The sequence below is a fragment of the Heloderma suspectum genome, chromosome 10 (genome assembly GCF_057233095.1).
Source record: "Heloderma suspectum isolate Gila_16-S chromosome 10, 16-S_ref, whole genome shotgun sequence".
NCBI classification, from domain to species: domain Eukaryota; kingdom Metazoa; phylum Chordata; class Lepidosauria; order Squamata; family Helodermatidae; genus Heloderma; species Heloderma suspectum.
In genome coordinates, this window is record NC_139467.1 from 19,043,563 (window position 1) to 19,061,508 (window position 17,946).

At 46.1% G+C, this 17,946-nt stretch overlaps 1 protein-coding gene across 1 annotated transcript; it reads left to right on the forward strand.

The window, feature by feature from the left end:
* The first annotated feature begins 1,384 nt into the window (after positions 1-1,384).
* Positions 1,385-10,704, forward strand: LOC146337881 (gilatoxin-like). The gene is made up of 5 exons (XM_084815413.1): positions 1,385-1,509; positions 3,835-3,988; positions 5,454-5,728; positions 6,794-6,933; positions 8,384-10,704. The coding sequence occupies exons 1-5, from the start codon at positions 1,458-1,460 to the stop codon at positions 8,528-8,530; spliced, it is 768 nt and encodes a 255-aa protein (XP_084671539.1). The 5' UTR covers positions 1,385-1,457; the 3' UTR covers positions 8,531-10,704.
* The last annotated feature ends 7,242 nt before the right edge of the window (positions 10,705-17,946 follow it).

The window sequence follows — 17,946 nt, forward strand, 5'->3', positions numbered from 1 at the left end:
AGGGAAACAAGTGCCGCTGTCCAAAGCCCCCTGGGCCGAATGAGTCGGAGCCAAAGTCCTGCACAGAGATGCCAGCTGGGTTATGAGCCCCCGTTCCCAATTCAGATCGTGGCGGAACCTGACTGGCAGTGGTAGATGCCTCTTCGGCTGATTTGTTGGTGTATTTGTGTGCTCAGCAAAGCACGACGAAGTGTTTACCTCTTCTGGCTGGAAGGTAGGAAACAGCTATTCAAATCCACTCTGGGGCTTTCTTCACGTGGAGCTTTTATCCTGTGATTGGGATTGCTCGTTCATGGCAGTTTGCGGGCTGTCTTCATGACACCGTGATCCTCCAAGGTGTCTCCTGCCCGAAATGCCCTTTGTTCCATTTTAAATAGATATCGTGAGCTATCAAATTACCCCATTGTGTTCCACTTGAGTTCCCTCCATGAAAAGAGGAAAAGCTGCAAGGAGAGACCAATGAGAGATAATGAAAGACTCAGATATGCGGAGAACAAGGGGGCGGGGAAAGGAAGGACATGAAAAAGGGAGTTGTTGCGATGCTGCATTTGAAACGGAAGCAGGATTTTAGGCTGATGTAGAGATGCCCTGATGGTGAAAGTCACCTTCCAGGCACAGAAGTGCAAGGACGTGCCAATGGATGGAAGACTCAATGCGTGTTCCATCTTTCCCCTTCATCCCCAAGCAGTGGGGTTGCTTGAAAAGATGAATGGGCTATTAGAACAAAGTTAGAGTTAGGATACCAGAGCTGGAATAAATGAAGTATGGAAAATCCAGTGTTTTGGACCAGTGAAAGCCACACCTGACAGTGCTAGAGCAACCTTAAGGCACCCCAAATATGTGACTATGTATGGAGGGGGGGAGGGACTATCCCCCTGGGAATTGGAATTCCAGTCCCTCAGCAAACTTTCAGATGGATTGCCCCATGACCTGGAGTGGCTCTTAACAGCATTCTTCAGGAGGGCTGGAAGCTTTAGACCCTCAAGATGCAGTACCAGTACTAGGTTGGAGTGAAGTCACTTTTTAAACTTGGTCATTGCATTACAAGACTGATCTGCGAGATAGTCAGCATGCCAATCATTTAGGAAATGGCAGGGCCAGATCAGACAATGTGAAGAGAAGAATGATTTAGATCCACAGGCAAAGGATCTGGTCCCAGGCCAACCCAAAACAAATGGAGAAAATTGCCACCAAGAAGCCAAGAGCCACCTATGGGATTTGATTAACCAATGCTGTTTCTTCTGTTGGTCTGGATGTCAGGAAATTAAGGCACTAGGAATAATTTATTGTATGCGTTCTCACAGGTGGTGCCAGATTGGCAGAGATACGTGTCAACCCCACTCCAGGAGGATATAAAAAAGGAGTCAAGACACACTTTTTTTCTGTGATGTGATTCGCTGAACTTCTTCCCCACTTCAGAAGTACGTAGGGACACTTCATCAGGCAGATCTGCCGCTATGGAACCCCCCAAATTGCTGGCTTTCTTACTGCTTGTGCTGCCGTCATTTGGTAAGATCTGGCATTTTGATGTCATGTGACCACAATCCTTGGGGGCAGGGGGAAAGTCTGTATGCATCGTTTTCTATTCCCCTTGCTACTGTATGTGTGAGAGTTGTGCAGCAGCTGTGTGTGACCCATGCTATTGTCTGCAGACATTTGCATCTGACTGTTACATTCTGATGTTCCCTTCCTTGCATGTTCCCTCACCAGCTTGAGCAGAAATCCTTGGAAAACCCGCAAGAAGACTTAACCAGGACTTCCTCCCTTAGGGCTTCCCTGTGCTGCTGCCTACAGAGTGCCTGAAAGCTGAGAGGGGGCATTTCGGTCATGCTTTCTTGTTACTAAAAGTCCTATTAACATCGCCAACAACTCCTCTCTCAGCTTCCAGGCACTTAGAGGCAGCAGCACCGAGAAGCCCAAGGGAGGAATTCATGGCTAAGTCCTCTAGGGAGCTTTCCAAGAAGCTCCAGCAGCCAGACAGGCTGCAAGGATGGAATGGAGGGCTGGAGGGTGGGAGGTGGCGAAAGAAAGAGCACACGCAAGCCCCTCGGACACCTCCTTACAGTAAGGTGCCTATCAGTAAATATCAGAGGCAGTATGCCTATGTACAACAGTTGCTGGGGAACATGGGCGGAGCGGGGGTGCTGTTGCACTCATGCCCTGCTTGTGGGTTCCTGGTCGACAGCCGATTGGCCACTGTGTGAGCAGATCGCAGGACTAGATGGACCCTTGGTCTGATCCAGCAGGGCTCTTCTTTTGTTCTGAGGAAGCCCTGCACCCAGAGAAATGTCTCCAAAATTCTCACCCCTTCCCACAGTTTTCAGTTGTATTTTCTTCTTGCCCCTCTGCCACAACAAATGGCCGAAAATAAATAGGGCAAAAAGTTTGGCACAGTGCTTGCTGAAACACAGTTCAGGTGCTCATGTGGGACTTCTCGTGGAGTCTGTGCTTTTTGCTTCATGAAGCAAAGAACACATGGCACCCCACCTCCAACCCACTGGGGCCAACACTTTCAAAGTGCTTGCTGCACCAGTCAGTCAATCATTCCTCCCCCCCTGCCCCCCCCACCATATGGTGCCACCTGAAGCAAGTCTCTTCAGCCTGCCCTTCAGCCTGCTGGCACAACTGACCCTGCTCTGTGGCTTCAATGGGACTTTCAAATTGGGGCATTTGAGTTTTGACATCCATGGGTGCAACGTCTTTATTAGGCCAACCAAAAGATCACCCCAAAGTGTGCAAAGACACTTCCTCCCCACAAATAACTTCCTCCCACATGCAGACAACATGACTTCAACATCAATTAAGGGTTTGATCTCCCCCCACCCTCACCCCCTGCTTCTTTGAATACCCGGCCAGATGTGGAGATCTTAAAAGCTTGCACATTTTTTGTTTGGCCTAATAAAGGTTGTATATTACAGAAAAAATATCCACTAAACATAAAAGCGTTACACACATATGGATACTGGAATGTTGCATACGGACAACATAGCTACCTTTGTTTTTTGCGTGATTTGGAGAATACCACATTCAGTAGTGCTTCAACAGTAGGAACTGAAGTGAAAGAAGGGGACTTTATACCACATGAATAAAGTGTGGTATATTCTCTGGGGTTTCCTCCCAACCACCACCCACCCCCAGTAATATGAATTTTGGAATTTTGCTTATGGCCAACACAGTTATTTTGCTTATTTATTTATTTATTCATTCATTCATTCATTCATTTCATTTCTAAACCGCCCAATAGCCGAAGCTCTCTGGGTGGTTTACAAAAATTAAAACCAAGCAGCACACAATAAAACAATATAAAATTTAATATAAAACATTAAAACCACAGTATAACAATACAACCAGAATAAAAACAGAATAGAACTTAGCAGCAGTGCAGTGATTTAAAATACAGATTTAAAACAGCAAAGCTAAAAGTCTAGAAAGCTAAAATGCTAAAAAGCTGAAATGCTTAAATGCCTGGGGAAATAAAAAGGTCCTCACCTGGCGCCGGAAACCTGGCTGCTTCCTGAGTTTTAAGATCTTGAGGGCGCAATCCTCTGCAGAACCAAGTCCTACGTGGCTGGCTGGGGAGGGCTGTGAATTGTAGGACTTTTTTTCCATCTAATCATGCATAGGATTGTGCTCTTGATAACTAAGGGCAGGTATTACTTGTATCTGTGTTCTTCAACACCAAACAATCACACAGGAAACCCATATGACAAATATCTCTCTGCCCATCTCGTTGAGTTACTTGGGGGAGTGTCTTTGGAGCTATTGAAATACTGTACTGAAGAGCATTGGCGCCTCTCCCCGTTAGACAGTGAGCTTTCTTGGTCTATATTACAGTGTCAGCATACCATAAACGGATCATTGGAGGCCAGGAATGCCCCCAGCTTCTGCATCCTTGGCTCGGACTGCTCTATCACTCTGGAGGGCCCTACTGCTCTGTAGTATTGATCAACCAGGACTGGGTGGTCACCGCTGCTCATTGCTTCTACAGGTGAGGAATGTTAAAGTGCTAGTGAATACATTTAGAGTCCAGTTCCAGATCTTGGGAAATGTTTCAGATTAACTCTTACCTTTAGCAATCAGGGTATGTATTTTGAAGGGATCCCCCCCCCCACCTTAAGTGCAGCTCTTTGCTTTTTCATGTGGAAAACTTATGTCAAAGTACATTTCCATGTAACTTTTCTAAGTGCGAATCCAAACCAGGCTCACTACAGGAATGCAAGGTCCTGCTGTTAGGGTCTTTCCCAGAGAAGTTACATGGGTAAAAAATTCTGATGTCACTTTTCCATAAGAAGGCACTGAGGAAGTCACTAGGCATATGCACCGCTTCGGCCCGGATCCTGATTCCTGAAGTGGACTGGGGTGATTTGGACTGAAGCTGTCCAGTTCTGGAGCAGGTCCAGATTGGGCAGAAGCCACCAGAAGTGGGTTGGGATTGACCTGAAGTGCTTCAGGCCTCTTTGACCCAATCTGGACAGCTGCCCACCCAGATGCCCGAGTCCCCCACTCCTTACCTGGACCCATGTGTAATGTTGCATAGATGGTCCCTTTACAGCAGAGACTGATAGACCATTTAATGAAAGGAAGAAGAAGAGTTGCATTTTAAAAGAAAATGGCAACTACTACCAATTCAGCGATGGCTGCAGGCGCTCCCCTTGGGTCCACGTAAGGCGGAACAGGGGGCTCATGTGGCTGGGTGTGGGACGGTCGCACGGCTGGGTGGCCCGCTTCGGCTGTCCAGATGTTGCTTTGGATCCAGAGGCCAAAGCAGGTCAACCCAGCTCCAGATTGGACTAGGCTGGTCGGGGCCAATTCAGAAGCTCCAAATTGGTCTCCGAAGCATATCGGGGCTTCCCTGCACAGCCATGGAAAAAATGGCCAAAAACATTCTATCTTAAGCAGTTAAGCCGAAATCATTTTGCAACAGGTGTGGTGAAATTCTTTCATCCTGCAGGTGAAATAAAATTTCAGAGAAGCTTTTGGGACACAAATCCCTGTGGCAGGTGGGGCCAGAAGCAAAGGGGTTTGGGCCAAAAACTAACGGGGTGGAGCCAAAACTATCGCCCCAAATACCAACCTGTTCTAGCTTAAAGCTCTTACTGCCAGAAACTCACCCTTAGGAGAGGTATTTCACCCTTTTAGAGTGAGCAGAAAATTGTGCAAAAGCTGGGAAAACTCCAACAAATTGGTGGTGAGAGGAAAGGGTAGGTGGCCTTCTGGGGAATCCCAGAACACCAGGGCAGGACGTCTGGAGGGACAGATTTGGCCCTCGAGTCTGAGGATCCCCACCCCTGCTTTAGGGGGAGATTGACGGCCATGCTCAGCAGAGAGTTCCATGACACCACCTCCAGGACAGAGGCCAGGACAAATGTCCATCCCAAGCAATAATGTAGTCAACTTTCCCATCTGGGCCTTGCACTGAGAGACCTCTGAGCTCTTTGCTGTTTTTGTTGCAGTGGCGAACTCCGAGTAGGTCTTGGAGTGCACAACAGAAGAGTGCTAACAGGGAATGAGCAGTTCAGAGTCAGTGAGAGAAAGATATGCTACCCTGATACCAACAGCACAACCACCAACAGCAGCTGCTCAGAGTACACTGACATCATGCTGATCAAATTGAACAGCTCCGTTGAGTATACCCGGAATGTTCGCCCCCTCAGGCTGCCCACCAGCACTGTCTCTGAGGGGACATATTGCACTGTAATGGGCTGGGGCACAACCACATCTCCTAACGGTAAGAGCCATGGCCCGCAAATGGTTGTCAGCGCATTGAGGCCTTTGCCGGAATCCAGACAAGGCTGAGGGCCTCACTGCGTGGTGCTTGAAATGGCTGGGTTGGATGATCACTGCCCCATGGATGCGGAAAGAACTTCCTGAGGTGTTGCTTTTGCCTCACCCAAGGGGTTCCCAAAGGTTTAGGGTTGGTGGGCACATTTGGAATTTTGGGAGCCTGCAAAACCCAAATCCTCGCTTTTGAACCCAAATACAGGCCTTCTTCACATGGAGCTTTTATTTTATTTATTTATTTATTTATGTATTTATTTATTAAATTTATTAATCACCCATCTGGCTGGTCACCCAGCCACTCTGGGCGATGTACAAAGTATGTAATAGAACAGTTTAAAACAATAAAATTGTAGAGTAAAAATGTCATTTTCTAAAAATACCCTAACCCACCCCAAATGCCTGCCTGAGCAACCAGGTTTTCAATGCACGGCGGAAGCTCATTAACGAGGGGGCATGGCGGAGGTCCCTAGGGAGGGAGTTCCGCAAAGTGGGGGCCACCATAGAAAAGGCCTTCTCCCTCGTCCCCACCAGTCTAGCTGTCCTGGCTGATGGGACAGAGAGAAGGCCATCCAAGGCTGATCTTGTCAAGCGGCCTGTCTGGTGTTGCTGGAGGCACACCTTAAGATAGGTTGGGCCGGAACCTTATAGGGTTTTAAAGGTCAAAACCAACACCTTGAATTTGGCCCAGAAAACTGCAGTTGAGATTGCTTCCTCATGGAAGTTTGCAGGCTCTTTACATAATGCCGTGACCCTGCCGTCACCATCCAGGGCATCTCCTGCACTAAATGCCCTGTGTTCCATTTTTAAATACATCGCAGATAATGAGCTATCAAGTTACCCCATTGTGGTCTGCTTGAGTTCCCTCCGTGAAAAGAGTTAAAGTGGAAAGAAGAGTTGCAAGATTAATTAAAGACAATGAAAGACTCAGATATGGGGAGAAGGAGGGAAGAAGAGTGGAAAGGAAGCTGGTGAATCTTATTAGACCATCTTGCACTTTCTTTTTGGTTTTCAGTGACTTACCCAGCTGTCCCCCATTGTGTTAGGATCAGAATGTTGAATAATATTGATTGTGAGCTTGCTTACCCATGGTGGAATATCACTGACAGTGTGCTATGTGCAGGAACCTGGAGTGGGGGCAAAGATTCATGCAAGGTAAGGAGTTTTCCCCTGTGGCAGGATTCTGAAGGGAGGGAGGTGGGCTGCCAGAGCCATGCAAGCAATGCAGGCCAAGATGTTGAGCTGGTGACTCCTTCGTGAAGCCCAGAATTCCAACTAAGCTACAGTGGCCCAGGCCTGGCCCTTCGGCATTAACAAAATGGATAAAATGCATCTCCCCAAACAGGCAAAAGATGACACCGATGTGCATGTGCTAATTTCTATGTAAATTAAAATATGCCTAATATAGCATAGTGCATGCAAAAACACTATAAACTATACATATATAAAGTATATGTACAGTTTATATTAATAATATAAACTATACATGTACAAAATATACATAAAGCATAGTAACATATACTACACCTATGTAAAGTATAGATGCAGATTTGGAAATAGTAATTACAATTTCTCACTACACTGGGGAAGACAGACTAGGTGAGCTGCGTGCCTGCCCAGTCGGCTGCTCAGGTGCCAACTGCGGAGGGGCAACTTCGAGGCCTGGCTGCCCTCCCTTCTTATGGTTCCTTGTGTTTAAACTGGACTTGGACTGCAGCCATTCAAACGGAGGAAACCTTCAGAAAGAGGACTGTCCTCCCACAGCTCTTCAAGTAGAGGACTGCCTTCTGTAATTCATTCATTCATTAACTAATTAATCTGGCTCTTTTGAAAAAAGAAGGGGAGAAGGGCAGATATAAATGGTGAAAATAAACAAGCTTCATGAAGCATTGGAATGACAATTTCCAAGCGTTACACACAGTAGCATCACACTTTCTGCAAACATATACTCTATACACTACTGTGCATACAAACCTTCCTTCACACCACATACGTACGTACACCACAATTGAAACCAGACTAACATAGAAGAAAAACCTGATATACTAGTAGCAATTCTATTATCCACGTGCCAACTCCTATGTAGCCAAAACGGCATCATCCAGGCATGAGGGGGAAGGAATAGTAGTGTGGGGGAACCCCAAGGTTGGCAAAAAAACATTTTAATCCCCCCCAGGTGATCAAGAGGGATCAAAAATATTGGTTTTCCTCCGACGCCTCCACCTGTTCCCCCCCTGTATCCCAAATGCCTTTGTGGGCCTGTAGTACTGGCATGGAGAGTGGGTTTTTTGACCACCCTTGCCTCCTCCCTCTGTAGCCTGGAGAAACAACCCATGAACAACCCACAGTTCACAGGTAACAAAAATCCATGATTAAAGCAACCTAGATTTCACAACCCAACACCAAACCATGGGTTTCCTTCCTAGATTTTGTAGTTAACCAACCACGGTTTGTCAGCACGTCTCTGTTCACACATCACGAGAATCCAGAATACAACAACCCATTGATTAAATAAACCATGGATTAGCATTATGTCCAAACCCAGTCACTGTCATCGTGCAGTCCATAACTAGATATTTACTAGTGTGTTCTGTTCTCTCAATAGGGTGATTCTGGTGGACCCCTCATCTGTCGTGGACAACTCCAGGGGATTGTATCTTTTGGGGGCTTCCCTTGTGCTCAGCCATTGGAGCCGGGCGTCTATACCAAGGTCAACAGCTATCTCAACTGGATCCAGAGTATTATTCAATAAAGTACCATTGGCCCTGGTCTTCACGAAAATGGATTACCCATAGAAATCGCTTGAGTCACATCAATGGAGGGGTGGGCGTGGCGTGGGAATATACTAAGCAAATTCTCTTTTTTTCATGCCTTAGGCCACCAATCTAGGCACATTTCTTTCCTGGCACTGAGAATCATTTAACATAGTGGGACTCACTTTGGAGTACATATGCACAGGATAGGAGTGCAGGACACCACGAGCATTTCTGCATGAGGCATTTATTGTGCATTCATCATTCCTTACTCATGGTTCTTTATGGGTTCTTGAGATGACATTATGACCCCCCAGTTCTGTGTCTGTTTTTCAAGAGCACATAAAAATATAGAATGGGAAAAATGGAAGCGAAAGAAATGTATTTTCCTACTTGTGTAATTCTGTAATTCTGCTATTGCACAGCACCCCCTAGAGTTTATGCAGTGGTAAAGCAGAAAAGGAGATCTCTTTGCGCTGAACTTGGATCTCAATTCTGCCACAAAGTAGATACCAGGGATTAACCGCCTTGTGTAGACAAGCTCCATATTATTGCATCCTTCAATCCTGATAGGATTTTAGTCTCACTAAATTGCATGAGAGACCTATTCCCAAGTGAAATACCATAGGTTTATGGTCTTACTCATATATAACAAAAATCTCAGGATGGCCATTTCCCACCTAAGGTTCAGGAAGCTTTGGATTACACAATGGTTTCTATGTGGATTCTCATCTCTTAATGCCAAGAACTGAAAAGGTAAAACAAAAGAGACTCCAGCATTACTTGCAGCTATGGGGAAGTATAGAAACGTAATACATAAATAAATATACAAACAAACAAATAAATAAATACTTTAAACATCTACTTCTTGTTTTCTTATCCTGTGGGTTTGACAGTACTGGCAACTGAATGTAATATAGGGTCATTCCCCTCTACCAGGGGAATCCCTGTGGGGCTTGATCTGACCTTTAAGAATAGAAGCTTGATGAAGGAAGAATGGCTGGTTAGTCATCTTCCATACACCAGAGCAGCAGGCCAGCGCTTTCTCTCTGGAAGCTATGTCATGAAGGGGAGGGCTTCGCTCAGGGGCGCTGATCATTATGTCAGCAGACCAAGTCTGAATGCACCCCTAGGCGGCAGCAGGGAGACCCTCTGTGCAGCTAGAAAACCAGGGCAGCAGATGGCAGGCTAAGCCACTACCTTTCTCCATTCTAGGCTACTAGTGGTTATTGGTCTTGATGCCTCTATGCCTTCAGTATCAGAGGCAGTATGCCAATGTACTCAAGTTGCTGAGAAACAATGGCAGGAGGGTGCTATTGCACTCCTGTCCTGCTTGTGGGTCTCCCGTTGACAGCTGGTGGGCCACTGTGTGAACAGAATGCTGGACTAGATGGACCCTTGGTCTGATCCAGCATGGCTCTTCTAATCTTCTTATAGGGCTTTTGGTGGCTTTTTTGCTGAGGATGTTTTACATAAAGCAAAACAAGGCTTCCCCAACTTGTGCTCTGAAGTGGCCCAGACCACTTTACCACCTGGGGCATCGATCACCTCATTCTGCTGCCTGTGTCGAGACCAGGCTTCAGTTTCCACAATCTACAAAATTATTGGGTTGCTGCACTTTTGCCAGAGCAGAAAGGATCGTACGGATCTTTCCCAAAACAAAAGGAAATCCCACTATTTCTGAATGGGAAAACAGACACAAACTGTGAATGGATAAAGCAGCTACTGTGCTATGCCTGTAATGCCTGAAAGAGCACAACTGCAGGGTTGCTGAGGTTTGGGGACAGTGTCATCTGTCGCAAGCAATCCTGATGTGCTGTTGCTCCACACTAAATCTGCCATCTAGATTGGGCCCCGGACATCATATTGAACGAGGAACACAGGACATTTTATCACAGTCTTTCCCACTATGGTGAGATGTATTATATTTCTCTTTAAATGATAGTAATAGGGCAATAGGGGAGGGATTGTCAGAGTACTCATCAATTATCAATGACTTTGGGTCAGATGAGGTGAGATTAAGAATGGGAAAGGAAATGTCAGTACTAACCTCATGCTCCTTTTGGTTAGAGTAAGGGCACATTTCTGAGTTAGTTTTCCAGTCTTTTTTTTTAATCTTATTTTATTTTATATTATTTTAATAAATGAAATAAACAATACCAGCAACATAATCAGAAACTTCAGTTTCCAACATTACAGTATTCTGAGGGGGCGGGAAGGGAGGATAACAAAAGAAGGGGGGAAAGGATTATATCTGAACTTCAATAAAAACAAACCAAATATCCATATATAAATCCATTGCAAGTTAGACCAATACAGCACTCTTCCAAACATTGCAGGCATTGTTAAATCTTCAACCTGCTGCACCACAAACGGTGAACCTTATCTTTCAGTGTCATAACTAGGGATGGTGGAGAATTCCACCACGGACTCCGCCCCCCCAGAGTCTGTGGTGGAATGGCCTACCGCGCCCTGCCCCCCCGCGGAATCACCCCAGGACAGACTTACCTGGTGGCGGATGCAGCAGTGGCAGCGGCTCCGGTGGCGGCTCCGGCAGTGGATGAAGCAGCAGCAGTGGCGGTGGCTCTGGCTGCTGCCAGGCTGCTGTGGCCGCAAATGGCAGCCATCATGATAGACTACGTATATATTTACGTAGCCTATCATGGCTAAAGCAGGGACGCAAATGGCGTAGGGGACGCCATTTGCATCCCTGCTTTAGCCGTGATAGACTACGTAAATATTTATGTAGCCTATCATGGGCTGCTGTAGGGACGCAAATGGGGTCCCCTATGCAGGACACCATTTGCGTCTGCACCAGCCTGACAGTGGCTGGAGGCCCTGCTGCGGATCGGCCCAGCTGGCGGCTCTGTGGCATGGCCACAGAGCGAAGCCGGCTGGACAGGATTCCGGGACGGAGGACCGGGTCACCTCCCTCACCCCAGCAGATGCCCCAAACGGAACCAGGTAAGGGATTCATACATCCCTAGTCATAACCTCAGTCTTATAGCAAAGGAACAGGAGCAAACAATCCATTTCCATTGGCCATATATTACCATTCAATTAAGGCATATTAATAAACATTAAAGATTTAGCCAGCAAGGAATAGTAATAATCATAATCCCTTAATGATGTTAATCACAATCATAATCATAATAAAAAGAAGAAGAAATTTAAGAAAAAGATAAAAAACAAAAAACAAAAGCAAACGATTTGTACATTTTAAGTAACATCATATCTAAAAATATACATACACATATAGACACAAACAGGCATTTTATTACAATATAATATAAAAAAGGAGAAAGAAAACAGAAATATGTAAACATTTACTCTGGCATGCTGCATAGATATCTTATCAGCTATAACCCAAGCAGCACTTCAAAAGAACAGTAAAGACGGCTAAATTCCAACTCCAGAGGCTGAGAGAGTTGGTTCCCTTGTTTTAATTTTAATACCAGTGAGGAATGACTCTGCAGCATCAGGATTTAAAAACCCTTTCATCTGGCCTTCAAAAAGAATGCAAAATGTAGCCAGATATTTAATATGATATTGCAGGTTAATTTGCTTTGCCAAACTTCTCGCCTTGGTGAATTGCCTTCTTCTGTCAGCGATTTCTTTAGTATAATCAGGAAAGAGCATAATCTTGTCATTTGCTGGTCCCCACCGAAGCTCACCTCATTCTCTTGCCAGACGCATCAGATAATTTTTTGTAGACACTCATGAAAATTGAACAATAAAAGTCCCAAAAGTCCCTTTAGTGCCACGTATTGAACCAGGAACACGATATGCATGCACAATATCAAGTACAAAATCAGATGGTAAAGCCAATAGCTCATGCAAAAGTTTATCCATAAATTCAGCCAAACCTATATCAGTAGCCACGTCTTTAATACCAAGGATACGTAGATTCACTCTATGTGTGAAGGCCTCCAGTTGAGAAATTCGAGCAGACAAAATATTATGAGAAGCTTCCATGGCAGTTTCATGAGCAGTAACCCGATCTTCGAGGGCATTAACCTTTGATTCCATCTTTTGAAAAGAGATATTAATTAAATCCACAGCCTCTTGAAGGGCAATGATTGAGACCTGAATTGTTTCAAGCTTCTTGGACTGCACTGATAGCTGAGAAGGCATAGTTTTTATCAAAGCAAGCAACTCCTCTTCAGCTCCAGCATTTCTATTAACCTTTGCCAGGGGAGCAATTGGGGGGGGGGGTAGATGGCGTTCTCAAGCCTTTCTTTTTTTTCCTTTGGTACTGCCGTCCTCCACTTTCAAAAGCACAACAAGCAAGTATGATTGCAGAAACAGAAAAACAAACACTTAAGCAGATTTAATTGAAAGTCCTCAGATATTGCTGGTAGTTTAAATTCATAAATACTATTTGGAGCTCATCTGTCCTTGTGTGTCCTAATTGCTTAGGAGTTTCAAACAGTGTTCCGTAGATGACGCTCCGGTGACTAAGCTGAGATTCCGGCCCTTCTGTTTCTCCACAGAAGCAGCTGTCCTTCCAAGGTTTCATCCGGACGGTGCTGTAAGCTTCCCCTTTTAATTCCAGGGGAAGATAAAAAGGTTTCTCAGCCTTTTCCCAGCTGTTTGAGATAAGCAACCTGCGGAGCTCTGCACATCACTGCCAGGACAACATGGCTCCGAGCAGATGTTCCCGTTAGTTTTCCAGTCTTGAAAGATATAGTTCAGTTGTTTAAGTGCTAAACCTGTAGAGAGCTTATCAGCTTTTGACTTGTCCTTAATTTGGTGGTTCACGAGGCTATCTTTGTCCTCCATTCCCTGGGTAAGCAAGACTGTCTGGGGAGCCACTGACACAATTCTGAGCTCTACTAGCCCAACCAATGTGCCAAGAATGGCTTTCAGGCCTGAAACCACCTGTTGCAGCACATCCATTTGATAAAAATAAGTATCTCTGCTGTTTGCTTAGATGTGATAAAAAATAATAATAGCCCACACAGTGTAGGGGCTTCAATCTCTCTATCTACTGAATCAATGTCACCTAAATTCTTTCTGAGTGTGTTTGATATTTCTTTATAAGAGGTGGTTTGTGTTTCTAAGGGTGGTGGACAATCTACTTCACTCTCTGGCATTGCTGGGTCAACTGGCCTATTAACTGGGTAGTTATTAAAACAACATGTGGCTGGATCTCCCTCCTAAAAGACAGTATCTCCTGCTTCAGTCACTGCACACACACCATTTAGGGTGTCATCACATGGGCTTTTATCCTGTGATTGAGATTGGTCACTCATGGAAGTTTGTGGGGCCTGTACATGGCATCATCAACCTCCAGTGCCTCTCTCATCATTTTAAAGCAATTTCATGGGTTACTTTGAAATGGAAACAAACTATTAAGGATGGATGGAACTCTTACCTTCCGTTCCGTTCTGTTTCCGCTGGGGGGGGAGGAGCTCTGTCCCTCCCCCCGGAATCCTCAACGGGGGGGGAGGCATTCCGTTCCTCCCGCCCGGAATCCTGCCTGGCCAGCTCTGATCCGCGGCCAAGCTGCGGAGCTGCCAGCTGGCTCCGGCCTCCCGCAGCTGTACATCCGGCCACTGGGCAGCCTGCAGGGACAGAAATGGCGGCTGCCGTAGCCGCCACCATTTGCATCCCTGTAATTAACCTATCACGGCAAAGTAAAAAAAAATGCATGCGCAAATGGCGGCGGCTACAGCGGCCACCATTTGCATTCGCTATTTTTCACCATTCTAGCCTATGTAAATATTTACGTAGGTTACAACGGCTAAAAATAGCGAACGCAAATAGCGGCCGCCATAGCCGCTGCCATTTGCATACGCTGCGCCCAGCCGCGGCGGGCCAGAAGACCAGCCGCTGCCGCCACACTGCCCCCACCCCCGCCGCCCCCGCCACCACACCTTCTGCCCCCGCCGCCACAGCACCTTCTGCCACCGCCGCCGCTGCCGCCACACCTTCCGCCACTGCCGCACCTGCCGCCCCCACTGCTGCCCCCCACCCCCGCCGCCGCCATACCTGCTGCCGCTGCACCGCTGCCGCTGCCGCCTCCGCCTCCGCACTGCCACCACTGCGCCGTCACCCCCGCTCCCACTGCCCCACCTTCCGCCGCCGCCACACCTGCCACCACTGCACCTTCCGCCAGCGCCGCCGCATCCGCCCCAGGTAAGTGCTGTCCTGGGGGATTCTGCGGGGTGGGAGGGGGGCAGGAGGCCGTCCCACCACGGATTCTGGGGGGCCGAATGCCAGTGCATTAGGCCTCACTAGAATCCGTGGCAGAATTCTCCGCCATCCCTACAAACTATTGATAAACAGATCCATTTTGATTTTTCCATGGAAAAAAAATGCATGATAAGAACAGCTAGTCCACAGTGTCATCCTTGGCTGCATAAATGAAATATATAGAACTGCTGGATAAAGGGAAAAAGGAAGGGAGGGGGGAGAGGAGGGGGGAAATGGAGCGTGTCATGATCCTGCAAAGGAAACGGAGGCAGAAAGCCCCGATACCGTCACAGGAGTTCTGCATCGTGTGATGACACCCAGAGAGCACAATCCTGTGGCTGCTAGTCAGCAGCTAGACGGCCATAGGATAGGTCAGTTCCCTGAGAACTGACCTCCACCCCTTCCTGCACTGCCTCATGGACAGTGTGGAATGGCCCCGTGCTCCAAGCTCAGAAGAGGAGCATGGAGCAGCAAAAACAGGGCATTCCAGGGGGCATTCCAGGGTGGGGAAGTCGGAAATGCTGGTACGACACATCCTGTGTGTCATCCGGCTGCTGCTTCCCGCGCTCCGAGGTCCCATGGCTTTGTTGTTGTTTATTTCTTCAGTCACTTCCAACTCTTCATGACTTCATGGACCAGCCCACACCAGAGCTTCCTGTCAGCTGTCGCCACCCCCAGCTCCCCCAAGGTCAAGTCCGTCACCTCCAGAATATCATCCATCCATCTTGCCCTTGGTCAGCCCCTCTTCCTTTGGCCTTCCACTCTCCCTAGCATCAGCATCTTCTCCAGGGTGTCCTGTCTTCTCATGATGTGGCCAAAGTACTTCAGTTTTGCCTTTAATATCATTCCCTCAAGTGAGCAGTCTGGCTTTATTTCCTGGAGGATGGATTGGTTTGCTCTTCTGGCAGTCCAAGGCTCTCTCAGAATTTTCCTCCAGCACCACAGTTCAAAAGCATCTATCTTCCTTTGCTCAGCCTTCCTTATGGTCCAGCTCTTGCAGCCATAGGTTACTAGGGGGAATACCATTGCTTTCACCATGCGGACCTTTGTTGTCAGTGTGATGTCTCTGCTCTTCACTATTTTATCAAGAGTTGTCATTGCTCTCCTCCCAAGAAGTAAACGTCTTCTGATTTCCTGGCTGCAGTCAGCGTTTGCAGTAATCTTGGCGCCTAGAAAGACAAAGTCTGTCACTGCCTCCACGTTTTCTCCCTCTGTTTGCCAGTTATCAATTAAGCTGGTTGCCATAATCTTGGTTTTTTTGAGGTTTAACTGCAACCCAGCTTTTGCACTTTCTTCCTTCACCTTTGTCATAAGGTTCCTTAGCTCCTCCTTGCTTTCAGCCATCAAAGTGGTATCATCTGCATATCTGAGATGGTTCATGTTTCTTCCAGCGATTTTAACTCCAGCCTTGGATTCATCAAGCCCAGCATGGCGCATGATGCATTCTGTGTACAGGTTGAATAGGTAGGGTGAGCGTATACAACCGTGCTGTACTCCTTTCCCAATCTTAAACCAGTCCGTTGTTCCGTGGTCTGTTCTTATTGTTGCTACTTGGTTGTTGTACAGATTCCTCAGGAGGCAGACGAGATGACTTGGTATCCCCATACCACCAAGAACTTGCCACAATTTGTTATGATCCACACAGTCAAAGGCTTTAGAATAGTCAATAAAACAGAAATAGATGTTTTTCTGAAACTCCCTGGCTTTCTCCATTATCCAGCGGATATTGGCAATTTTGTCTCTCGTTCCTCTGCCTTTTCTAAACCCAACTTGTACATCTGGCAATTCTCATTCCATGAATTGCCAGAGTCTACCTTGCAAGATCTTGAGCATTACCTTACAGACATGTGAAATAAGTGCCACTGTTCAATAGCTTGAACATTCTTTAGTGTTCCCCTTTTTTGGTATGGGGATATAAGTTGATTTTTTCCAATCTGTTGGCCATTCTTGTGTTTTCCAAATTTGCTGGCATATGGCATGCATCACCTTGACAGCATCATCTTGCAAGATTTTAAACAGTTCAGCTGGGATACCGTCGTCTCCTGCTGCCTTGTTATTAGCAGTGCTTCTTAAGGCCCATTCAACCTCACTCTTCAGGATGTCTGGCTCTAACTCACTGAGCACACCGTCAAATCTATCCCCGATATTATTATCCTTCCTATACAGATCTTCTGTATATTCTTGCCACCTTTTCTTGATCTCTTCTGCTTCTGCTAGGTCCTTGCCATCTTTGTTTTTGATCATACCCATTTTTGCCTGGAATTTACCTCCAATGTTTCTAATTTTCTGGAAGAGGTCTCTTGTCCTTCCTATTCTATTATCTTCTTCCGCTTCCACACATTGCTTGTTTAAAAATAATTCCTTCTCTCTTCTGGCTAACCTCTGGAATTTTGCATTTAATTGGGCATATCTCCCCCTATCACTGTTGCCTTTTGCTTTCCTTCTTTCTTGGCCTACATCCAGTCCCATGGCTAGACAGCCAAAATTGGCGGTATAGCCGTAAATGCAGGGCAGCTGAAGCATGGAGGGGATCATCCCCTCCATGCTTCTCCTGCCCTGCATTGGATAGGCAGTTGCCCTTCGTCAGCTAAGATTCTAATTTGAGGGCAAATCTACAGTTTTTGATCCATCCAATACTCATTCTCTTCTATCTCTATTTCTCCAGGCACAGAATCACAATAGTCTAATATAGATTTCTAAGTTGGGTAATGACATTTTACTTGAAGCTCGCTGAAACTGAGCCTGAGTGGTAACTATATTGTATAATAGTGTATTAATAGTATAATATAAAATTTACAAAGACAGTGATAAACTAAAATATAAATAAAATCTAATGTATTAAATAAAATCAGCCCCCAAAGGCAAAACATTAATTAATATAAAATTTAAAATGAATAAACTCACTAAAAATTCTAAAATTGAATTGTAATTTTAAAATGAATTACGATTAATAAATTACTGTAAGTTCAAAAATCTTATATCCACCTTTACTAACAGGCACACCCACCCAACAGGTATGCAGTCTGTTTCCTGACTCTGCTGGAAATGCTATCAGTTCAGTGGTTGTCCCTAATGAGCAAACAGACAGCTGGAATGCGAGGGGCAATAACAAAGGCTGGAATCACAGGTAGGCATGCTTCTTATTTTTTTATGTATTTATGTATTTATTTATTGCATTTATGTCCTGCCTTTTTTCCTCTTGCAAGGAACCCAGGGC

What these genes read in the sequence shown, in the direction of transcription:
- LOC146337881 (XM_084815413.1), top strand. Translation starts at nt 1,458, where the DNA reads ATGGAACCCCCCAAATTGCTGGCTTTCTTACTGCTTGTGCTGCCGTCA. An exon ending in GCTTGTGCTGCCGTCATTTG is followed by an intron (nt 1,510 to 3,834) that starts GTAAGATCTGGC and finishes TCTATATTACAG; the next exon opens with TGTCAGCATACCATAAACGG. An exon ending in GGGGCAAAGATTCATGCAAG is followed by an intron (nt 6,934 to 8,383) that starts GTAAGGAGTTTT and finishes TTCTCTCAATAG; the next exon opens with GGTGATTCTGGTGGACCCCT.